The following is a 26,238-nucleotide window of genomic DNA, read 5'->3' on the forward strand; positions in this document are numbered from 1 at the left end:
ACCTCCACACTGTAATAACACACACAAATCACACAAACCCATCTATCACCACCACCACACCACACTGACCGTTTCGTAGTTGTTGTTGTCTAACAACTGGTAGCATGGTGTACGGTTGTGTCACTCTGAAGATGAGCTCTGGTTGAGTTCGAAACGCGTCAGTGTGGTGTGTGGTGGTGATAGATGGTTTGTGTGATTTGTGTGTGTTCTTACAGTGTGAAGGTGGAGGAACTGCATGAACACGCATATTTTGCATAAGCTATCGTAAGGTCGCGGGTGAGCACGGAAATTCTTTTAGTTCATTGATATCATGAGGAGTTTTTAAGCTTACACGCTATAGAACTACTGGATGCTACTCGAAATGGACACCCACGACAACGAAATTAACGTAACTATGCTTGTTTCTTTATCATGCCACGCTTAATGTTTCTTCAAGGGCATCGCCAGTAGCAGGGAGGGCTGCCCCCCTAGAGATTTAAAAAGTTGTCAAATATAAAGCAACCAAACCAAAGCCCCCCCCCTGCCAACGGTTGGCGACGCCCTTTCTATTCCGTAGTGTGGAGTGCTTGCGCTTGTAGACTTATTTCGCCGTACTTTCTTCGATCCGTACGTTAAAAAATATTAGTTGACACGACAACAGTTTATTCAATGTGTTACAAGCGGCTGGAATCCAGGAATCCGCCTAACGACTCCACAGACAATCAACCTACTTTATGGTCATAGAGCACAGAGCTTTTTTTTTTAATTTTTATAGGGAGAACGCAAAGGCCATGCTCATGTATCTTGAACATTTTTTAAGATCTAGCTTACTTAGATCTAAGTTGAATTGACATTGTGTAAGTCCATTTTTTTATTATACGGGGGTAAACGAGAAAGTGATCCCCCTTTTTTTGGGTTCCGTACCTCAAAAGGAAAAAACGGAACCCTTATAGGATCACTTTTTGCCCGTCTGTCTGTCTGTCAAGACCATTTTTCTCGGGAACGCGTGGAGGTAACAAGCGGAAATTTATATCAAATACTGAGGTCTACTGTCCCTTGGAGCTGTGAAAAATCAAACTTCTAAGCCAACGCAATCAAAAGATGCAGCCGTTTATGCTGCAAATTTCCGCAAATTTCGAAACTCTCAATTCTCGCAAAGGAATCAAAACTACAGGGTACTTCCATGAACTCAGAATCTTGAAACTTGGTATGAAGGTAGCTATTAAAACACAACTAACTAGAAAGTCTGAAAATCTTGATTTTTTATGTCTGTCTTTAAATATCAATGACTAATATAATCTGACCCCCAACTGCGTAGGTACATTTTGCTTAAGATTTGATTATTACTTTCTCAAGTAAGTGAATTATTGTTTCTTTGAGAAATAGAGATCTTTAAACCGAATTTACTTTGCTGTACATTGCTGGCAATTATATTTTGTTAGAAAGTTAACAAAGTCTAAATTTTACTTTAATAATGAAATGAATGTCACGTTAAGTTACAGCAATACCTACGTTGCGTTAACCTCCCTTAAAGTAACACACTGTATGTATATTCGTTAAAAGCGATTTTTAAACAATCGAAAAAAACAACAAAAAAGTATAACATCAATTTTACCTGACTCTAAGTGCAAGCGAGATGGCACGAGCGAGACAGCGCGTAAGGCTTTCAAGGTGGGGGGCGGCCACTCCCCGCCTCGTGCAATAAATTATAATCACTTGTTATTTGTTTATATTACTTTTTGTTTTTAAATTTTCGCAGCTTTTTTTGTGTTCAATCAGACTACTTATGGATTCCGTGGCCGTGCCTATTATCAAACCCAAATTAGAATAGGAATTAAGTCCAACATTAATCCAGTCATACTTAACCTATTTTACCCGACTGCCCGAAAGGGAGTCATGTTTTTACAAGTTTAAGGGTCAAACCTTGTAAGTTCTTCGACTTCAAACTATAAGTAGGTACCTAGATTAAGGTAAATAGAAAAAGGTTTATGTTTTTCCTTTCAGTCTCTTCAGCGGTTTAATTTTTTTGTTAAAATGTTTTTATTTTATAATTTTATCCCACCCTTAAGGTAGTTTTTTTCCCCAAATTTATATGAGACCAACTTCAAGGTTTATAAACCCTATCCTATAAAAAATTATAACAAAAAAATTGAACCTACTACAAAAAACCTTGAAAATATTTTCCTACCAGTCTGAAGTCGGTGCCTCAGCACGAGCCAGCAGGAGTGGACCTATAGTCGTCTACCTCACCTACATACTATACGCGTATATTTGGAGTAATTGAAATCACTCCTGCTGGCTCGTGCTGAGGCACCGACTTCAGTCTGGTAGAAAATTATTTTCATGGTTTTTTGTAGTCGGTTAAATTTTTTTGTATTTTTTTTTTACGCTTTTTAGTGTAAATAATCTAAGATAAGTACATAGTTAATGTCAACTGCTCGTCACCTTTTACGAAAAATTGCTTTTTTCCGATGCAGAGACGTTCATTATTGAGGAGTTCTGGTGCATCATCACATCACCGTTCCATTTCACCATATGAATTACGATGAGCTTAAATGCCTAGTAACTGCGCTATAGTAATTGAAATTCAACCCGTGAAGTAGGTACTTGTTATTGAGTAGTCGCTCCATTGGTCAAATTTGGTCTTCATCATCAGTTCCACTTCACCAAATGATGATTTTCAAGAGCAAATGCACGAGTTACTCCTAAATATATCGAAATTACCATAGGTTGTGCCATAGGCGTTCCTACAATATGAAAGAAGAAAGAAAAGAGAAAGAAAAAGAAAGCAAATACATTTATTTAACGCCATAAAAAACAACATAGGAACAAACATAGAACAAATAAAGACATACATGACGCTAAACAGTTCCCACTCAGCATAATGCCACGGCAAGCCGTGCGCTGATTTTCAGTGAGGACCTTATCTAAAAACTAACTTAAAATAAATTAAAAATAAAATAAAACGAATATTAAATTGTATGGCAACACCGGCTTAACAGTTCAATCGTGAGCAGTTGAAATGTTTTAAGTCACTGCCAAAAGCTTTGCAAATATGAATAATGCATATTACTGTTAAAATGGTTATTTAAAAACAACATGCTACATACTTGACTCCTTAAACAAAAACACAGGTATTTCTATTAAAGTATCTTACTTGACTAAATAATACGCCAACCAACAGTGGATTTGAAGAGTTCCCTCGATTTCCCTAGGATCCATCATCAGATCCTGCTTTGGTACATGGTATTAGGCGTGTTCATACATGAAAACATGTGAGTAAGTATAATACGCGTCGCCTTGAGAACCTTGCTGAGCAGCCCATCTGGTTGCTCGCCCTCTCTCCGATAAGCTGTAAAAGCCGCCTGAGGCTAACAGCAACAGTCCGTCCAAAAAAAAAAGACGAAGAACCTGGTCTGCTCCGTTTTTACTAAGGGCGGGTTATGTGTTTGACGCGTATGTATGTAGGTATGTATGTCTATTCTTATGTCCTCTCGTAACTACTCAACGGCAAACTGGATTCGTCTTGATGACGCGAGTGACACTAGGTACTTACATGAAGAATCAAAATGTATTTATTCGAATCTGTCGAGTAGAACATCAAATGAAAGCTAAGAACTAGCCCATTCTAAATATATATGTGTTATAATAGTTTTAATCTACCATTTTCATAGAACTATTAAAAAAGAGTGAAATAAAAAAAAAGATCAAAAAATACAACTGCCTGAAAAAGACTAAAAAGAAGAAAACAATTCTAGTGGTGTGGTGTACTTTGTCGGGACCCATTTATTTTGACGCTCAAAAATTCTACTTAATGGGTCCCGACTGTTGAACGGAAAAAAAGGGAAAAAGTTCCGAAAGACAAAACTGTCTCAAAACACTGACATTCATTGCCCCGTAACGCATAATTGCCATAATTAATTTCTAATTATAAATAAACCCGCGTAGCTCACCCAAAAACTACGAGATTTGACATTTCGGAGACCTCACGCTACACTAGCGCCTCTAGCGGCGAATTCATACGCGATAGCCCTCATTGCTTAGGCCGCTGTTACACATGCTCGTTTAGCACGAGAGCATGCTACTGTCGATAATGCTACCTACTAGCATGTGTGTACAGGACATGCAATATCGAGCATGCTAGTTGATGCGGGGGTGGCCTTCCAAAAAAGAAAAACCGGCCAAGAGCGTGTCGTACACGCCCAGGATAGGGTTCCGTAGCCGTTACGAAAAAATCAAATAATATTTTTCTAACGATTTCGTATTGTGTACTGAATCTTCCAAGTTTAGGTATATTTTATACCTTAGGCTGCTATTTACTCTTAAACTACTAATAATCTCAAGCAATCTTAGCCGCTATAATTTTCCTTGTAAATTTGATATATTTACCACCATTCTGAATTTTTAAATTTTTCCACTCAACAGTTTAGATTTTAGAGGGCGGGGGGCGCTCGATTTCAATGAAAATTTGCACTTTCAAGTTGAATATTTCGCAAACAGATCACTGAATAGAAAAATTGTCTTAGCTACCCCCCAATAGTTTTAAAAGACAGTCTTACTCCGGCACTGAATCGATATATCTTTCCCCCAACCAATATATGCGCTTGTCTTCCACTTCAATTAATCCGTGCCTGTCACAGAATGGCACTAAAATTACCTAAATTGGCTGCAACATACACTAATTTGCATTTAGATGAGCCAAATGCAATTTACATTAGTCTAGCATTTCGGGGAGCCAGTGGAAACCGTGACGTCACCCAATTTTCAACTTTGGGCTTTTAGATTTAACTTTGCGCCATATTTTTGAGAATGAGCTAAAATAATTTCTTTGCTCACCCGCGACAACACAAGGTGGAGGTGGAGATGGATGGAGGAAATGGATAAACTTAGCTATCATAAGGTAGCGGGTGAGCAATGATCTTATTTTAGTTCATTGATTTATGGACCTCCGCAAAGTATAACGCCTGATTCAATAAATTATGTATATACCCAGCTTTTTTTGCCGACGATTTTTTACGATGGTACTTTTTATAAGAGAGGGAATACGAGCATGCGGATCACCTAACGGGGAGCAATCACCGTCGCCCATGGACACCCACAACACGGAGGTGCTTTGCCAGCCCTTTTTTTTTATTCGACTGGATGGCAAACGAGCAAGTGGGTCTCCTGATGGTTAGAGATCACCACCGCCCATAAACATCTGCAACACCAGGGGTACTGTAGATGCGTTGTCAACCTAGAGGCCAAAGATGGGATACCTCAAGTGCCAGTAATTTCACCGGCTGTCTTACTCTCCACGCCGACACACAACAGTGTAAGCACTGCTGCTTCACGGCAGGATTAGCGAGCAAGATAGTGGTAGCAATCCGGGCGGACCTTGCGCAAGGTCCTACCACCTGCAAAGAGAGACCCTTTGAGAGACTGATAAGCTCGATTTTTAAGGATCCCTAAGTGTACCGGTCCGAAATTGCTGTACCTACCAGGAAGCCTAGAACTGCTGGGCACCTACATAGATATTTTTACACTGTGCCCAGTCTAAAAGTTTTAAATGCATAATACGCCAATTAAATGTCTTAACGAGATTGCATATTATTTAGATAATTTATCTTCATTTCATTATTATTTATTACCCGTTTTTCTGACAGTTTTCATTTTCTTTTAAAAACAGCAAATAAAAGTGCTTTAATTTTATATTTAAGGGGGGCTCCCATACAACTTGATTGTTTGCCGTTTTTTTGCTAGGTAATGTTTAATGTTGTATATATATTGGTACGGAACCCTTCGTGCGCGAGTCCGACTCGCACTTGACCGGTTTTATTTTATTATTATGTAGCCTGTGTTATGTCCCACTGCTGGGCAAAGGCCTTGCGGGTTTTATGGAATAAAAATGCAAAATAATTATAAATAAGCAGGTACCTATACGCAGTAGAGTAAAGTTAGTCATATAAACTCAATGAAATATTATATCTATTGGGCAACAAAATGAATTAATCAAAGTCGACAGGGACAAGGATTAAATGTAAGGTTTGGTGGGAGACATTTTCGCTTCTGAGTTTGACCTTCGCTGACTTGACTAGCTTGGGCAAGTCATCTACCGATATAAAAAAAACACCTTGATAACAGTCTCACCGGCACCGTTTTCGAGAATTTCGATTTTTCTGATTTTTTGAAAAATGTATACCCGCTAACTGATATTATAAAGGATTCGAGAACCTCCTGCAGGGCTACTACGAAACTCGAAGTTCGTATCGTACCGTCCTCTCGCTCTCGTATTAAATAAATAGTATAATAGTGTCAGAGGGACCGCACGACACGAACTTCGAGTTTCTTAGTAGCCCTGCTGAGCGTAGGGGCCCCTGTGCACGGCATCACCTAACCCGCCGTTAGCCACGCAAATACATTGAATCATGTTGTGCGGGTTTAGTCTAGTTAGTTTCAAAATTTTGCCGCTATGTTGACGGACTTTGACCTCATGTTGACCACAGACTAATGAAGTAATCATTTTTTATTGTGTGATGAAAATAGGGAAAATTATCAAGTTCTCGACCATAATAAAGTCAAGAATATTGATTTTTTCATTTTCAAACTAAACGTTTTCATCAAATGCTGAACATTGTGGCGATTGTAGGCGAGCTCTAATGTTGGCACGGCTCATCCCTAGCCGGAAGCCGCACCGCACTACGCGCGGGCGGCCGCCATGATGCTTTTTGACGTCTCTCGCTCGCCGGCTCGCAAGCTGAGAACACTATCCAAACTAACTGTAATCAATAGTAAAATTATCTTAGAATTACAATTTGCCTAAGTCAAAATAATAGTGTATTTATTGAATATAATTAAATGTAGGTGTTAAATGTAGTTTTTAATATATGTGCTACCAAACCACAACATAGTAGGTATATCACTTTTAACTTTATTTTAATTATTATATTTTATTAAATAAAAACATGTCAAGTTATACAAATTTCAATAAATCTTAGAACAGTCAGATAAATAGATACACACACAATAATCAGTCAAATAATCCGCCCCACGCTACGAATAAAATATTCGTAGGCCCCACGTCATACCTGGTGCAAAAGTACCCAATAGTCGCGTTTTTTTAAATTAGCAATTTTTTGTAATAAAAACATATTGAAAGTATAACCTTTTTGCTTTTTAAATAAAGTGACGGATAAACAATATACTCTTGACAAACACACGACTAAAAAGTCAAAGAAAAATAGATTAAAAAGTTTTATGTCGGATTCGCGCTGTCATCGTTCATCCACCATTACCTCTCATATTTCGTTTTCTAGAATTTTTTACCGTACAACGGCAAAACCTACTAGACACTGGCAAAATTGTCCTCCAATGGACAGAGCCATATTTTTCTAAAAAATCTAGTCTAAGTTTTATATCAAAGCACATGCTGGCCACCTAATAGTCTAATTTTGTTTTGTTTGGTTAGTTTATCTGTGGTAAGTATTTTTCAACTTAATCAATACCTTAAAATTGAAAAAACGTATTAAAAATCCTATTAATTTAATTAATTTATTACTGTCATATGAATTCATTTTCCACATTACTTTTTCAAAATAAGTGAAGTTTTCTGTGAAAGTTTTGTTGTTCCATAGACAAAACCGGTAAAGTTCCATTCACAGATTACGTCACGAAGGCACATCACTTTCTCGTCTCGCTCATAGTCGTTGACCAAGCGCAGCAAGCGTAGCGGAGATGCAAGGAATTCGCAATCTGATAAATTAATACGTCATCTCCAGTTATAGTGATACTGTAATTTAATAGTTCGTTCGGCTACAGTTTAAATAAACTATAAATACAGTAAGTAAACCGAAGCGCTAGTGTATGTATAGCGTTCCTGCGCCACGGATGCGTTGTTTGGTTCGCGGCGTAGCTCTATACAAATGCATAATATAACCTATTCGCGCTTTGCATAAATCAGTTACAGCGTAGCCTTGTAATTGATGCAGATGCGAAGTAAGTGGCAATAGAGTAATGCGATTATAGGAAATAGTGAAAACGTCATCGCGAAGCCATCGTTCTGTGTGCGTTTGGCGCGTTTCGACCTCCAGGGGACTAACGCGTCTGAATTTGCAGGCATAATGCCGGCCGCGCGTGGCGTAAAACGCTCGGCGTCGAAATCAAACTCCGCCACGTCAGCCAGCGTCCCAAGAATAAGAAAAAACGAACAGGTAAGACCTAAATGCTCCGTTGCAGTTGTTTTCTTTACCTTTTTGCCCGACGTCAATGACCTGTCAAAATATGATGGCGGGAAACGCGTCGTACTTAGCAATTTATATTTTACCTTCTTTATTCAACTCATTACTACAATCATTAAAGTCTAAAACTCACTCTCAATAAACAGAAATATTTTTTAAATGCTTCAGAGATTAACCGCTAATATTCCTATTGGATTTTGAGGTTATACACAATCTTAGATATACTAATCGTAAGAATTATATTAACACTGTGTTTTACGGTACTGTAGCATCATTGTTCTCTAACATTTTACAGGTTAGTCTCGAATTCCGTGTGATCTTATGGAGGTATAGATAAAAAAGTTATGCTATGATAAGCCTACCATAGAGATACACTGATGGAAAACTTTTAAGCCAGCATGTCAATGGTAACAAATAATAACAATACTACATATACATATTCATGGTTATGTAATGTTTACTTGGCTTTATCATTGAGTCACTAGCATATGGAATAACTAGTTCAAGAGTAGGTACTTTAATTTAATAATTACTCACTATATTTATATGAAAAGTTATTCTCACAATTATAAAGTCAGTAGTTCAGGGTTATAGACAAATATTTAACATGTGTAGTGGCAATAAAATCTATTGGTAGATACCTACCCACATAAAATGTATGGGATGTCAACATGACATTAGTAGCACATAGGTCCATCCTGGTACATTATTCAGTTACCTCGTCTGTACAAAATGCCAAATAAATTAGATGATAATCAAGGAAAAACACCAATTTGAAAAGTCCCTAAGTCCATTTTTATAATGAAAAGTGTGCTTGTGTATCTACCTATCTATTTAAACGAGCAATTCTTGTATGTTTATATAATCAGAATCTCGGAAATTGCTCCAAAGATTTTAATTAAATTTGGTATGTAGGGGTTTTTTTGGGATGACAAATCAATCTAGCATGGTCTTATCTCTGGGAAAATGCTTATTATCGAGTTTTAGTCCAAGTAAAGTTCGGTCGCCCGGGTACTGTCCAATTAAATAAGAAAAAAAAGATTCCAACAAACCACGAACCTCCACTTTTTCTGAATCCTGCCGAGTTAAGTGACAGATAATCCCAATCAGTTCTTCTATTTATTACATACTAAATTATGAATAATTATTTACAAGCCAACTGGGTTCTATTTCCTTATACTAGTTTTGTATGTTACAGCGTTCCAGTTGGAGATACCAACTGCGCCTAAAAAAAGGGGCTCTGTGTTCACATGTGGCCAAGGGGATGTGGGGCAGCTCGGACTTGGAGAAGATGTCACGGAGACCACCAAGTAATGATTTTTTTACTGTTTTACTGTCATTTTGTACTTACAAATCCAATTAGAAGTTTCTTATGGAAGTTAAAAGAAAAAAATGTTACATCTGTTTATTTCATAACAATTTTACAATTAATTACATGATAGGAATAGCTAATATAGCTAATCTTTATTTTTAAAGATTTTAGTTGCTAGACTGACAGTTGGTTGACAATAACTGTTGGCAATTAATTTCTAATAGCTATTTTTTCTCTTGTCCCTGTACATAACCAACTTCTATTACAAGCACTGGGAGAGGACAAATAAAATATATGTGTTGCTTCAGTAGTGCTTGCTATGTGTTGGTGTGCAATAAAGAGTTATTGTATTGTATTGTATAGTGTTATTTGCAAGGTTGAGGATATTATCGTAACGTAACAACTAGCTTTAGTCTGTGCAAGCAACCAAGCAACCTTGTGCAACGTCCGCCCGGATTGCTACCACCATCTTGCTTGCTAATCCTGCCGTGAAGCAGCAGTGCTTGCACTGTTGTGTTTCTGCGTGGAGAGTAAGACAGCCGGTGAAATTACTGGCACTTGACGTATCCCATCTTAGGCCTCTAGGTTGGCAACGCATCTGCAATACCCCTGGTGTTGCAGATGTTTATGGGTGATCTCTTACCATCAGGAGACCCACTTGCTCGTTTGCCATCCAGTCGAATAAAAAAAAATGATGAGATCAGAGCCTGCAAAAAAATATGGTAGCATTCAACTGTTGCTATTTTTTTTCCTTGAAATTTGCTTCCTTTAACTTTTCTACAGAAATTAAATGAAAAAAAAACTGCTATAGGCAATAAGAAATAGGTAATGAATTATTATGCCCCATTAGTGATGTGTAATACAAACTATCTCTTTTGTAGATAGCTGTGTATCAGAACTCAAAAATTTTTCAGAAAACATAATTTAAAATAAATATATATTGACATTGTACATCACTAATATTAGGTTGCCACCAAACTTCTTGTTAACGTGGTCCAGTAATGTAAGTTGCAGAGTCAGAAAAATTACTACATATTAATTTGTAAATACATATGCTTCCCCTGAAGTTATTCGTTTTGAGTTTAAGTAGATGTTAGGTTTATATCTTGATTTAGTTTAAACTACATTCACTTATATATATATTCCTGCCTTTTTATTCTGAACTTCTTAGTTGAGTATAGATACATGGTTGTGTTTGTTGTAGTAAGTCCCGAAGCTCAGTTTGCCTCTTGGCCTAGGCCTCCTCTAACATTTTCCATTGGGATCTGTCTCGCGCTACCCTGATGATGTCCAGCCGTGAGTTTAAGGTCGTCTTCCCATCTTGTTTGTTCATTCACTTATTGCTTATTTAATTTTGCTATCAAATTATAATAGACAAAATTCTATTTGGGTTTAAATAAATAATAAATAAATTACAGCAAAAATAAATTTAGTTGTAAATTTTTTTCAGCACAATTAATCATCCCAGCCTATATACGTCCCACTGCTGGGCACAGGCCTCCTCTCAGAACAAGAGGGCTTGGGCCATAGTTCCCACGCGGGCCCAGTGCGGATTGGGGCATAGTTCCCACGCTTATACTTTGATAAAATTCACTTTAGGACTGTAATAACTTAGAGATACGAAGTCAAATAGGTAGTCAATTCACGTGGATGATTTTCCAATAATTATACGCATCACAATCGCTCATTTAACTTTGCCACTGACTGTAGAAGCAATATAAGTGATAAGGACATGTTATGGAAGGAAATAAACACTACATTAGGTTTATTTATGTGCAGATTCAAGTATGTGGCTGGCTTGGGCGACAAGATCGTTGATGTGTGTTCTGGTGGTATGCACACCATAGCACTGGACTCCGATGGCAAGGTATGTGTTATTTTAGGTCTATTTGCTTGATAAGTTTGATGTACTAGCATGGAAAATGTCCCATTATATCCAGAGGCGTCTCTAGCCCATAGCCTATGTAGCGCCCGGTCCAAAGTGTTTACTTTTAGGTGATTTAAACGGTATTCAATCAAAAAGGAATCGACTTTGATTGTGAACAATACGAAAATCTATAAGATACCTGATTAGGTAGGTACCTATGAGTACTTACCTAATTATTTGTATTTCGCAAAACTATAGGTATTCATTTAGACGCCCTAAAATGCTTATAATGCCTAACAATCTTGTTCTCATTATGCACCTACTACACTTGAGTATTTAACTATATGGTGGTTTAAATTAAATATAAGAAAATGGCTTCTTACCTTTCAATATCTTTCGTAATTCTGAAAAATGATAATTCCGATTCTTGTACCATCTTTTTATTAATGCATCCGTAAACACTGTAATGTGCCTTAAACAGATTATTTCGTTTCGAAGTCATTGTTTACGCGCGACGCGTCCAGCGTGCGAGCGAGCCTAGCGGCAACCCACGGCCGTTACCTGTTGTAAAGGTGCGCCGGCCGAACATACCTAAACTGCGGAGTGTCCAACCCCTGGTATTAGATAATTTTAACTTTCATAAGTGCCCATCATCTACAAGCTAAAAGTCCTCCTACTATATTTCAGCACAAAAATACTAAACTATATTTCATCTTCAGGTGTGGACATTCGGTTGCAACGACGAAGGAGCCCTAGGGCGCCCCACGTCCGGGGAGGCCGAGGAGGGCACAGCGGGTGCGGTCAAGCTGCCAGCGAAGGCTGTCGCTGTGTCTGCCGGGGACTCCCACTCCGCAGCCCTGCTGGAGGACGGACAAGTTTATGCTTGGGGTGCCTTCAGGGTGAGTTGATTGTTTACTTACTATTAAAGCTGTGGTAGCATACTGGTTCAACCTATTGTCTATCACGCAGAGAATCGTGGGTTTGAACCTGGGCTGGCACCTCTGAGTTTATCGGAATTTATGTGCGAAATTACATTTCGTAGCATGAGCTTAACGGTGAAGGAAAACATCGTGAGGAAACCTGCACACACTTGCAAAGAAATTTAATGGTATGTGTGAAGGTTATTGAATCAGCTGGTAAATCTCGCAGGTAAATTTTACTGTAATTAAATAAATGACGATATTTTACGCGATCTGCGCCGCTGTTTCACCTGAAACCGATATCGGGACGGACAATGTGAAAGACGGGTACATATTTCATACATTTTACTTGCCCCGATATCGTATCGTCGTCCGATACCGCCCTTAAAGGTGACTCGGGAGACCGTAACTATAGCAACGAGTGACAAGAAAAAGTCGATCGATCCATATATCTGTCTGGTTATATCTGGCAGGACTCCCACGGCAGCATGGGGCTGATAGTCCGCGGCCGCGAGGGCAAGGCGTGCCGCGAGCCGGTCCGCATCGACGTCGGCGAGACAGCGGCCGCCGTCGCCTCGGGCGGCGACCACCTCGTCATACTCTCCGTAAGTCACTGAGACAGGCAGCTGGGACCGGGTTCTGCGTTTTCGCAGAATTATTGTTTGCCGACTGTTTCATTCAGTATTTTCTTATACTGTTACTAGATTTTGCCCGCGGCTTCGTCCGCGTGGAATTCGGTTCGCGCGCTGTTCCTTCGGGAACTGTGCATTTTTGCGGGATGAAAAGTAGCCTATGTCACTCTCTGGCCCATAAACTATCTCTATGCCAAAAATCACGTCGAAACGGAACAACGGGGACGGAAGACTGACAAACATACGAACATACACACTTTCGCATTTATAATATTAGTATGGATAGAACACAGTAGATTAGGTTTGTTTTAAGAAAGTTCCGAAGATTACATGGTTTCACACAAAATCGTGAGTTGGGAAATAAAACGGTCTGTCAAATTAAACATTTGGAAAACGCGAATTGGGAAAAGGCAGACAACCCAGCTGGAATACCAATGCTATACAGTCAGCCCTAGCGTATGAAGCCAGTGTTCACTTGCCTTTTGACGGTCGGTGACCACTTCTGCATTTGGCCACTTCTGCATTTGACCACTTCTGGATTTGACCACTTCTGGATTGACCACTTCTGGATTTGACCACTTATGGATTTGACCCCTTCTGGATTTGACCACTTCTGGATTTGACCACTTCTGGATTTGACCCCTTCTGGATTTGACCACTTCTGCATTTGACCACTTCTGGATTTGACCCCTTCTGGATTTGACCACTTCTGCATTTGACCCCTTCTGGATTTGACCACGTCTGGATTGGATCAAATGTCAAACGATGACATTATCTATACCTAAAAGAACAGTACCGGATGCGGCTTGTATCCAAAAGCTAATCTAATCTGTTGTGTTTATGTGCAGACATCAGGCGGCGTGTACACGATGGGTTGCGGCGAGCAAGGCCAGCTGGGACGCCTGTCGCAGCGCTCCGCCTCGCGGGACGCCAGGCAAGGGTTCAGTAAGTACACCGCTCGTTGACCACACTTAATACAGCCCGTGAAAGTCTATCGGTAACCGTTACAGGCTCAGTTTCATTGGTCGATGACACCGTAAACAATAATGGATCGTCAACAATCATATTTAAAAAAAAATAGTTTTTGCTGTCAACATTTAAAAACCGCGGCGGCAAGTGCTAGTCGGACTCACGCACGAAGGGTTCCGTACTATTATGGTTTATGGTTCGATATTTTTTGTCAAAAGATTTTTACAAAATCGCTTACAGAGAAATACATTTTTAAGCTTGATATAAATAAATATACAAAAAGGGAGGGATACTTTAACTATATTGTACGTTAAAAACAAATTATTAAATTATACATACAACATTAGCAAAAAAAAAGTGTTGTATAGGAGCCCCTCTTGCATATTTATTTTATTTTAATTGAGTTATTTTTGCCGTTATTACTATCGAGCAAAAAAACGGCAAAAAAAAAAAGCACGTTTGTTGTAAGAGAGCCCCCCCTCTAAAAACAACTCAACAGCCAGCCACCCGAGTCCTATACTTGGTTTGGATAGGTTTTTAACTAAATGTAAACAAAACAACGTCAATTGGTGTCTTAAATATTGAAATTCCCCCATTATACTATCTAAACATTTACATTTCTGTATTGAAATACACTGGTATAGTTTGTATTACAAGGATAGATAAGTAAAATGTTTAGAATCCTTGAATGTACCAAAATGTGGCAGCTGAAGTTTGTTTACATTTAGTTAATTACCTAAACGTTTAAAGTATAGTTAAATATTAAAATGTTAAACCGTATCGTATTTCCTACAGTGCATTTTTCAATATTTATGTAAAGGTACTGTGCAACGCGTGGTCTACGTGCGTTTTTCAAACCGAAAGTTTTGAGTTGAGTTGCACACTTGTTCAGTTAAGAAAATAAATTTTGTACTTATTGTTAGCAACACTGTACTACAATTGAAACTGAATCCGGTAAGATTGGTTCTGCACGTCGCTCGAATCACCTCTAGGCTAATAATGTGATATGTCGACAGGCGCACTGCTGGCGCCGTCCAAAGTGACCCTGAAGTGGGCCGCGTCCCACGTGTGGGCCGGCTACCACGCCACCTTCGCGCTCGATGGCAGCACCGACAAGATGTTCGCGTGGGGACTCAATAACTATGGACAGCTTGGTACGTTGAAATCCCGCTAATACTATAAATCCGTAAGTTTGTAAGTCTGTTTGTTGGTTTATTACTTTCTTCACGTCTAAACCTCTGAACCGATTTAGATGAAATACGCTATGAGTCCCGGGGAAGGACATGGGATAGTTTTTATTTCGGAAAATTGAAAGAAAGAAAGAAAATACATTTATTCACAACACAAGACAACAATATTATTAGGTACAAAAAAAACAACACAAAGGTATGTGTCATTGCGGTTGTGAATCGGACACTGGCTCAGCATAATGCTGAAGCGTTAAAAACACCCCAGCGCTGATTTTCAGCCAGCACCGTCGGCAACCCTCGGACCGTTATAAAGACATTGCATAGTTCCCGCGGGATAGGATAGTGTTAATCAAATTCACCGCAACAGCTAGTCGTAGATAAACGTTTTTCTTTCGTTTTTTCTGTGGACAGCAAACTTTATTACCTTATGTTTGGTCAGGTTTGACGACCGGATGGCCGAGCAGTTAGACGTTTACCTTTACTTGCCTGACTTGCCATACCATGTTTGCCATAAACTATATAGAACCGTGCTGTTTTCAGGATTTTTTTAAATGTCATTTATTATATAGAATGCAGTGTAGGTTAGGTTAGTTTAATATCAACTCTGAAAAAATTACTATTTCAGAAATAAATTGCTTTATGGCAAATGAAAATTCTAGAAAACGATATGAAATTTGGGCAAACAATAGAGAACCGGTTAGAGAACCTGACTACGAAGCTTGAAGTCCCGGGTTCGATCCCCGGCCGGGGCAGATATATTTGTATGAATAATATGAATATTTGCTCTCGGGTCATGGATGTCTAATATGTATTTATTTATTAATATTAGTATGTTTATCTGTTGCCTAGTATCCATAGTACAAGCTTTGCTGAGTTTGGGACTAGGTTAATTGGTGTCAAGTGTCCCTTTCCTTCACCACAAAGCTCGTGGTAAATTACATATCATGTAATTCCGCACATGAATTTCGAAAAACTCAGAGGTGCGAGCCGGGGTCTGAACCCACGACCCTCTGCTTGGGCGATAGGTCGAACCACTGGGCCACCACGGCTTTCTTATGGATATTAATTTATTTGTTATTTATTTAGGTATAACGGGTGAGAAACGCAAGACGGCGTTGTACTCGCCGACGGAGTGCGACGCGTTCAGCGGGGAGAGCGAGGCCGAGGGCGGGGGCGCGGCGGCGTGCGCGTGGCGCGGCGTTGCGCCGGCGCAGCACCACTCGCTGGCGCTGTCCGCCACCGGACAGGTGTTCGCCGTCGGACGCTGCGAGTACGGCAGGTCAGAATGGGATCCTTTCGACTGACGTCATTTTATAACTCATAATGATGTTTGTCATAATTATTGTTAGTCATAAAAAAAACCGCTGAAACCGTACACTTTTAATAATTTTTTAATTGGTCATCCTGTAGAACTATAGGTTAGATTAGGTTTGTTTTATAACAATTCTGAAAAATAAATGGTTTCAGAGAAAAAAAGAGATTTCTGACATTACTTTATGACTAAAAATTTTCGACCAGTCAATATAGACCCGATCAGAACGCGTCGAGCTAGCCGACATATTGCTATGTTGATGTTTCAGATTCATTGTGCGAGGTGGTTAATACTTGTATTTTTATTAGGCTTTTTTTTCCAATATACGCCCGAAAAGTGGTCTTTATGTTTAAAATGTTTTATTCGCGTTAACACATTCGACTTGTGTCAAACAATCGGCTCAGTAGATTTGGAGCAAATTAATCGTGACAGACAGACATGTGTGTGATCCTATAAGAGTTACGTTTTACAAGCTTTTATTTAACTTGTAATGTATGTTATGTATATCACCACCACTTCCAACACTTGACAACACAATAATCAGGTAGTGACAGCCTGGTGGTTGAGCTAGGTTCTTCTGCGCAGGAGGAGAATCCTCAATGGTTTGGTTACTGATATCGACTTGAAATTTGCTACGGAAAGGTAGATTAGATGCCAATGCACATACAGTCAACGAAAATCACAATCAGCAAAAAGCATGTATTAAAATTGCTTATTTCCTTTTGAAGTGTGGGACCCCGGAAGTCACCCAATAACAAACATTTTGTCTCTGCAGGCTAGGCCTGGGCGACCGGGAGGGCGACGCGGAAGCCCTGGAGCCCGTGCCCGCGCTGGCCGCCAAAAAATGCGTCAGCATCGCCACCGGCACCTGCAACAGCTTCGCAGTCACCGACACAGGTCAGTACCTACTTGACCCCTAGGTCGGGGTCTTTTTGAGACAGGACAACCAAAAGTTTTTGCTGATTTAGTACCATTTCGTGACATGCAAATGCAAATATTCGTTTTAATTTTTTTTTAAATCATTAATTCGTTTTTAAAGAATATAAAAGTCTATAACGAATAATTATTGGAGTACACACATTTAACTTATATATTAAGAAGAGTTCTATCAGACCGCATTTTTAATTTTCATTAAATTTTTATAGAATAATCGAGAAAAACTAACAAAAATGCAACCTCGTCAGCTCAGCAGGTAAAACGTTATTAGTGAATACTATGTCGTTTCCCAGGCGAGGTGTTAGCTTGGGGCATGGGCAGCGAGGGCCAGCTCGGCACGGGCGCCGCTAAGGACGCCAACACGCCGCAGGCCGTCGTCCCCGCCGCGCTCCACGGGAAGCGGCCCGCCAAGGTGGCCGCCGGAGCTCAGCACACCGTCCTGCTCGCGGTAACTAAGGGACACGGGACACGCGATGTTCATTTTAACGGGGAATCCCCATTAGACTCGGGCGGTTATTGGACACTTGTACAATCGCCATCGGAGCGGCCAAGGTGGTCAAAAATATCGATACATGCACTCTTATATTAAGGTATTACAGTTCAAAAATACAAACTGAGACATGGATGCACAGAAAAACCAGAAAAAGAGACCAGCGCTGGGAATCGAACCCAGGTCCTCAGCAATCCGTGCTGCGTGCTATAACCCCTACACCACCGCTGGATAGGAATCTAGACACGAATTTTTCCTATGCATACATATCTCAGGTTGCTTATTTCTACTACGCTACTTATGCTGGTCTCTTTTTCTGGTTTTTCTGTGCATCCATGTCTCAGTTTGTATTTTCGATATGGTTTCACGGGATACCCGTAAAAGTAACAATTTGGAGTTGAAATAAAAAATACAAAAAGACTCCAAAAAACCAATCATATTACAGTTCTTGTTTCGATATTTTTGATCACCTATGGCGACTGTAAGATTTGCTGTCTAACTAAACATAACGAACTGATTTACTTGAGTGAGGGACGCGTCATTTAAGCTTGGACAAAGCTCTACGCTTATGCAAGAAATGCGTGTTCATGCGGTTCCTTCGTCTCCACACTGTAAGAACAACACAAATCCCACAAACCATCTTTCACCGCCACCACACTCACTGACGAGTTTCGAACTCAACCAGAGCTCGTCTTCAGTGCAACACAACCATCCACCATGCTACCAGATGTTACTAATTAGTTTGCTGTTTTTACGCAGCAAAGAGTGAACAAGAATTTTTTTCCTTAAATGTATTCCAAGGGCTGACTAAGCATCTATATTTTATTTTTCTTATCTATAACGTTCCCTATGTATAATTTGCAGATAGACACATCACCGTCTAAAGAAAAATCGCCGACGCCTGAAATGGAAACCGAAGAACAACCGGCGGAAGAGAAGGTAGAGAAGAAAGATGAAAAGAAAGAGAAGCCCAAGGGGCGGCAGACCAAGCGGCTAAAGAGAGACGAACAGGAGGACGAGGTGTCGTCGACATCCAGCGCGCAGCCGAGCGAGGAAGACAAACTGGTACGTCTGTTTATAAAGTAACTTAACCTCGTAAAGCCCAATGTCCCAACTTAGGACATACGTCAAAGCAAATGACAACTTTTACTAATTTGACATTAAGTTTCAAATTCTAACAATCGAAATTTGACGTAGGCCTCGGTAGGTTTAAATATCAGCTTTGCCTAATCGTGCTAATACTTTTTTGATCTCTGGTTCGCTTTTGCTTATAGCCACACGAATAAATCCTTCCAGACCCCTATTTCATAAAAGTTACAAGTGCTACAATTCTACATAATTTTGACACTTTTTTGTATGAGAAACTTAACAATACGGTATTTGACAACTCCTGAATTTGCCATGTCCTATATATTATTATGAAAATATAGGAAACAGACAAGTGTTTAGCGAAGAGAAAACTTAAATCGGTTGAAAATTGGATAAAAAGTAATTTTTTGAAGAATCTATATATCTCTCTTTCTGAAATGCTTTCTCTATGCAGCAAGTATGGCATGCAGCGTATGACGTCACATGCAAGTAAGTCTTTCTCTGTCTTATATTGAATTTCAAACCTTTTATAACTTTGTTATTTGTAAAAGTAGCTTAAAAATTGTTTTTCTATACGACAGGCATTGTGAAGTTTTAATTTACAAAATAAATAAAAAAACCGTTATTATGTAGAATTGTAGCACTTGTAACTTTTATTAAATAGAGGAGTCGTCGTTAGCTGTCGGACAGTGCCGGGCGCGAGTTCACACGCAGCGCACCAAAGGTACAAAAATACATACAAGACCTTAACGTTAAGTACATGTTTTTGTATCTTTGGCCATGTCGATTTCTTCGCACTTGACTGTACTTACAGCGGGCCGCGGTCTGTGCATCCTTGGTATAGACTAAGTGACATATACGTTATATTTAAGTAGTACCCATCCTTACTTGTAAACGTTATCCAGGCTAAGAGGAAGCGCATGGATCAACCATCGACGTCGTCGGCCTCTACGAGCCGCAAACACAGGAAACTGTAGCGATCGGTTAGGCGGGGCGCTGTGGAAGCCCCTTTTTGCTTTACATCGAATCTGTGGGCGTTTAAAAAAAGAATAACAGCTTCCGCACCCTAAGCACAAAACACACAGGAAATATGCGGGTCGAGAGTGCGGCGGGTCTATTTACGTGGCTGTTTATGAACATGATGCAAGCCGCTGCCAACCGAAGCAACTGGAGGTCTATGGGGGAGGCCTATGTCCAACAGGACGTCCTACGGCTGAGATGATAATGATGATATGAACAACAACACACCGACCGACGGAGCCACGAAAGATTGTGATCGCGAGTGTCAGAAACGTTACCAAATAAATCCTCAGGTTGTACAATGTGATGTGATGTGATGTGATGTTGTTCATATACAGCCACGTAAATAGGTCCACCACACTACCGGCCCGACCCACTGCCGTCCTGTGTGTTTTGCGCTTTAGTGACAGCAACTTGTCGTTGGATCATTGACGTAAATAAAAAATAGGGACTGCAACAGGACCCCATTTTTGTGACTTGCATTCAAAATATCGCAGTCTTTTTGTAAACGCTTCATTTGGTATTCACAATAAGAGGCCTTACAGGAAATGCGTGCAGTCTCATTTTGTTTACAAGGCCGATATCGGAAAAGTTGTAGAACCTTTATTTTTCATCTATAATTGTGTATTATATCAGTAAGCCCTAAGTTTATACACAAATCTGACTTGTTGCTTTGTTTGATCATTTCACATAATTTATTGCGAACTAAAAGTTTCTTTAAATTTTATGTGACGAAAAGATTCGAATTAGGTCAAACGATATCTATGCATTTCATTAAACACGTTCACAGGCTGTTCAAGATTTTCTCGGGCGTCGTTTTTGGGATAACAATTGGAGGAAATCGCTCTTGAAACAGATGGACGAATGGGTATAAAGTTTATAGGTTTTTCGGGGGTGGAATCCAAGTTTATTTGTTATGGATCCAAAATGGCGCATGCCAGTTTTATACAAGCTTTTTAAAGAGCTTCATCGAAGGTCAGATAGACTGGTAATTTTGATTGGAAAATTATTTGAAAATTTATTGGCAAAATGACAAAATTCAATAAAGTTAGAAAATCATAATAGTATTTCTTTTATCTGTGTATAGTTTTTGATGGTGTACTCTACAGATTGGTTTAGGTTAAGTTTACTTTTATAACAATGCTGGAAAGTTTATAATTTCTGAGAAAATTGCTTTATGTCAAATTAGTATTATGTGTTTTGTCTATTATACTTTTCAAACTTTATGTAATTTTATACATACCTGTTCCATTGATGAAAAACCAAAATAAATTGCCGTCAAGCTACTTGACCTTTTCGGAACCTCTTTGGAAAACTGAACAGTAAATAAATACAATTCAAGTCTGCGTATCAACTAACTGACAACTAATAAGGCTAATTTATGTGACGCACCGAAACACGAAATTGACATTAACCACTTAATAATGTATCGTTTACCTCGAGATTTGAACTTATAAACTTCTATCTAATTTTAAATTATTTAAGTTAGGAAAACGGTGATATAATAAGAGCGCCGCAACATGTAAGGTCTCTTAACTGTGTGGGTTTTTAGGGTACCATATTTTATGTCATAATTTATTTTGTCATAGTTATCATATGCCATAATACAGTTTGCACTGAAAAAGTGTAGTTACACTAAGTTATATTTCTGATTCAATGTTTTTGATCACTTACGGGTTCAATAAAAAAATATTATGACAGTTGAATAATTATGCGAAATTAAATTATGTAAAATATTAGTGAAACTATCTAAAGATGTATGTATGAAGATGGTTGTATCGTGGCCTCAAATGACCTGACTTGTGTAAAGTTTTTTTATTATATTTTGTTTTATTATTGCATAAAACCAGTCTTTTCCGGCCATGATTGCTATGTCATACTGTTTATTCTAGAAATATACTAATTAAGGTATTGAATTTACTTGGGTTAAAGTGTATGCAATAAATAGCATGTAAGGTAATGGAGTAAGAAAATAAACATTATAAATAATTAAATAAGTAGTACCTATATACATATAATTAATTAATTTAATAGTTAAATAAGTAATTAGGTGTAACTATTTAGTTTTAGGTGAAGGTATTTTGGGATTAGTTTTATGTTGTTAGATTTAGTTTTGTGACGTACACTGTCTATTAAATGTTTTTATGGAATGATTTGTAAATCTTTTTTTCGTTTTCAGGAATTAAATGGCAAAGGTGAAGCCAAGAAGGAAACTCCCATGGAAGTGGATAAAACTGGTAAGATTCGTAACTAAAGCTTTTTTGTAGTGACACATGTTGACATAGTGGTTTTTTTTTATGTACGCAACATCAAAAATATAGGTACAGTAAAGTACTAGCTTTTGCCCTGAAGTTAAAATTTCTTACTGGAATTGAACTTTTTTTTTCTGAAACTAAAATATTCAGGATATATTTAGGACTATCCTGCAAGAACCCTATGGGTTAGGTTAGATTAGTTTTATAACAATACTGAAGTAATCAGTTTCAAAAAAAACATTCGTCCATGTGAAACAGTTCCAAAAAATATTTTCAACGTATATTTAGAGAACTACAAACGACGCTTCAAACGTCTAATTTTAATATTATTTACAGCAGAAAAATCACAAGACCAAACAGATGCACCACAACCCGAACCGATGGAACACGAAACAGAAACAAAACCGGAAACAGAAACAAAACCGGAAACAGAACCAGCATCAGCACCAGCACCAGCGCCAGCGCCACAGGAAACTCCAGAAACAATGGAAACACAGCCCGAGCCCGAACCCGAGAAACCCGAGCCCGCCAGCCAAGAAAAACCCGACGAGCAGAAAGAAGAAAAAGTCGAAGATAAAGAACCGGATGTGGAAATGAAGGATGAGAAATCCGAGGTCAACGGCACGCCGGAGAAAGAGGCGACGGTTGAAGCGAAGAAGGTCGAGGAGTCGATACCAAATGACGCTACAGCTGTCACCTCGGCGTGATGACTGCTATAGGTTACACGCCGTGTGACTCAGTGACGCCACTGGTTTCTATTCATCTAAAACATGTTCATAGTGATACTACAGAATAGAAGGAAGAGGGTAAGGGCTAGTACACGAATGTTATACTTAACCTGAAACAAAGGTACGTACAATTCATCCCACTGCTGGCAATCGACGCCACAATGACGGCATCTATCGGACTCCTGCTGCCTTTGCAAGGTCATCAATCCACCTTGTAGATGGTCTTCCCACACGTATGTAGATGCCCTACCCAACACCCATTGGTTCTTGGAGCCATGTGTCCCACTGCCTATTAAGCTAGCCATTCTAATCCGATTTCGCGGAGAAACAGCAAGCATAGCTCTCTCCTGTCCATTGCTCTTTGGCTGACTAACCATTTTTATTAGACCAACATTGAATAACCTTTCAGAGCCATGAACAACCTCTCATCATCACCATATCAGCCGTAGGACATGCACCATTGGACTAAAGCCTTCCCCATAGACCTCCAATTGCTTCGGTCGGATACCGCCTGCATCCACTTTAACCAGGTCATCCGTCCATCTTGTTGGTGGACGTCCTACGCTGCGCTTGCTGACCCGCGGTCTCCACTCGAGAACTTTTCGGCCCCATCGGCCATCTGTTTTCCGCACTACACCTTTTAAGTTTTTATGTGCGTGATTTCGGAAAAATGCCTTCATATGCCATGACATGACTTTGTTTATTGGATTAGAAAACCGATTTAAAAAAAAAATCACGGGACAATTCACACCAATTGACCTAGTCCCAAAGTAAGCTTAGAAAAGCTTGTGTTATGGGTAGTAAGCAACGGATAAATATAATTATATAGACCAATAACTTCACTTTGTTCTGTGCTGCTTCTGTTCTGTGTTCTGATAAATCAAGTTTAAAGGCCCCTGTAACCTCTTTCTTCTATTCAAAAATAGTGTATTAAAGAAGCATCTGTAGGCATGCTACAAGCAATATTGAATAACTGTCCCTGAGATAGTGTGACAAAATTATAATTATAAATTGACTTGTTGCGACTTGTTACGGGATATCTTTGAAATGCGTGAGGCATTTAGCGGTGAGATCGGGCCGAATCTCACTCAATCTCAAGCGAGCCAGAGGGAGTTTCTCGGTAAATATCACAAAGTCACTTAAAATTATGGGTAAAATTGATTAAATTAAATTAAACATGTGGATCCGTCAAAGTATGTCAAAATTTTACGCACAAACAGCCACAAATGAACGAATCCATTCTAATTGTGTTTACACCATAAAAGACTAAGCATTTTGAAAAATCACACGAGCTTATGGGAGATGGGGCAAGCCAAATCTCACGGCAGCCACCAAAGTGGCGATGAGAGGGCCGAGAAATCACTAAAATTGTCTCGCGTGATTATTGGACAAACCTTTAGCTACTTACAAACATTTAAGCTGTAACTTTGCAAATATCTTCAATGTAACTTTGCAAATATCTTCAAAAAAATGTATGTGAAAGATATGTAAACGGCATAAGAATAAAGACTAATAGAAGCGAAACTTTGACTTTACTAAACAGTAAATATTTATTTTAACAAAGCAAATGCACTTTGGGATTGAAAGTGGTCTAGCTGTTAAAACCACAAGGTGCCTCCAAGTCAGATAGAATTCCGCTTCTATCTGACTTGCATTATCTGGTTGCAGTTTTAAATCTACACATTATTCCTCTAAAACGTAAATAACAATATTTTTAGCTACATTTTGTTCTAAATACACCGATGTGTATAGTCTCTATTCCTATGGTTGTGGTTAGAGCTTAGCGACAAGCGACGCGGCAAGCGGCGCGACGGGCGGCGAGCGGTGTTCATGAATCAACCTTTTTCATGGCACGATTTATTTCAATTAGTAAAAGGTGGTGGATGAAGAAGAAATCTTGAATAAACTTGCGAGGGCTGGTCTGTTAGATAATAAGACATAAGGATGCTAACAGTTTAGTCTCACTCGTTCCCCCCGCGTCGCTCGCCGCGTCGCTTGTCGCTTCCGCTCATGACGAACTTCTTACATCTCCGTATATTACTACTTGACGCTTGTCGCAACGCGTACCAAATTCAAATTAACAGATATATATCATTCACTAATACTTTCGTTCCGTAAAGAAAATAGAAACCAGTGTGCCCCTTTTGGTATTGTCACGTTAATTTAAAAAAAATCGGTTAAAGGTGAATATAATAGTATTCGAAGTTTCCATATCAATACACTTAAATAGTACATTCAATAGTTAAATCCATTTCACAGCAATAGTCAAACTTCGGATAGTAGAGGTTAATTCACTGGTTCAAAATAATCAATATTGTTGTATATTTTATAAATTTATGACGAGATTTAAATAAGTGTTCCGTAATTGAGAGTAAAGTCGGCCGAAACTGTCATTTGACTTGTATTTTTGTAGCTGAATATAAATGTATTGTGTATTTCCGTTTTTTGACATAATAATATGTGATTTTGGTATAAGTGTAACCTTGCCGGAAATATATGAGGCGATGTGGTAACGGAGGTAGATAAGATTATAAAGTGCAATGGGATCCTGATGCTCGTATGTTTCTGGCGATGGTTTTAATTTAGTTTCGCCTCGACGGTCCTACAGTATCCTTACCGCGTTGTAATTTATAATACAGCGCTCTTGGTTACGCTAAGACTGTTCCGTAGAACACTTGAGGTTGCTAGAATAAATAATAAGTACTAAGTGAAGTGTCGAGTGTATGAATGTAGGTACAAAATTCGAACGTTCAGAACACGATTGTCACCCGATAACGGTTCAAGTAAACTTTTTGTTGAATTTTTATTTTTATTTTATAGAATTTTTCGTGCTGATTCTAACGTACATGAGTACATTTAACGCGACGCTATTCTTTACTTGTTACAATAAATGAACTATAGTTATAATGTATTGTGTTTTCATAATAAACGTAGTGAAAATATTTGGGTTTCATTGTGATTCATCAAGAGCCCAGTATCAATCATGCAATGAGGGCTATCGCGTATAAATTCGCCGCTAGAGGCGCTAGTGTAGCGTGAGGTCTCCGAAATGTCAAATCTCATAGTTTTTGGGTGAGCTACGCAGGTTTATTTTTAATTAGAATAATTTTGTGAATATTTTGCAATATCTGGAATTAATATGGCAAATATGCGTTCCAGGGCAATGAATGTCTGTGTTTTGAGACAGTTTTGTCATTCGGAAACCTTTGTCCTCCCTTTTTTCCGAACAAAATGGGGACTATTGCGAGGCTCCGGGCGGCATGTCTTTGCGAGGCCTTTTGTCCTTCGTGTAATATAGAAAATATAGTAAAAAATCTTTATTT

The 26,238-nt window shown here is 39.0% G+C and overlaps 2 protein-coding genes across 2 annotated transcripts in view; one reads left to right on the plus strand and one right to left on the minus strand.

Moving 5' to 3' along the window:
- The window catches only part of LOC141444281 (U-megalopygitoxin(8)-Mo12-like), a 241,785-nt gene that overhangs the window by 192,428 nt on the left and 23,119 nt on the right, over positions 1–26,238 (minus strand). The window lies entirely within an intron of this gene.
- LOC141444277 (regulator of chromosome condensation-like) lies at positions 7,855–25,857 on the plus strand. The gene is given in 16 exon segments (XM_074109770.1): positions 7,855–7,953; positions 8,074–8,139; positions 8,142–8,168; positions 9,394–9,505; positions 11,287–11,374; positions 12,094–12,273; positions 12,768–12,899; positions 13,775–13,871; positions 14,912–15,049; positions 16,172–16,364; positions 17,173–17,294; positions 17,627–17,781; positions 18,688–18,888; positions 20,723–20,800; positions 22,112–22,169; positions 22,524–25,857. Coding segments are annotated over 16 exon segments (2,031 nt in total). The 5' UTR covers positions 7,855–7,940; the 3' UTR covers positions 22,895–25,857.

The sequence above is a fragment of the Choristoneura fumiferana genome, chromosome 29 (assembly GCF_025370935.1).
Source record: "Choristoneura fumiferana chromosome 29, NRCan_CFum_1, whole genome shotgun sequence".
Taxonomy (NCBI): Eukaryota; Metazoa; Arthropoda; class Insecta; order Lepidoptera; family Tortricidae; genus Choristoneura; species Choristoneura fumiferana.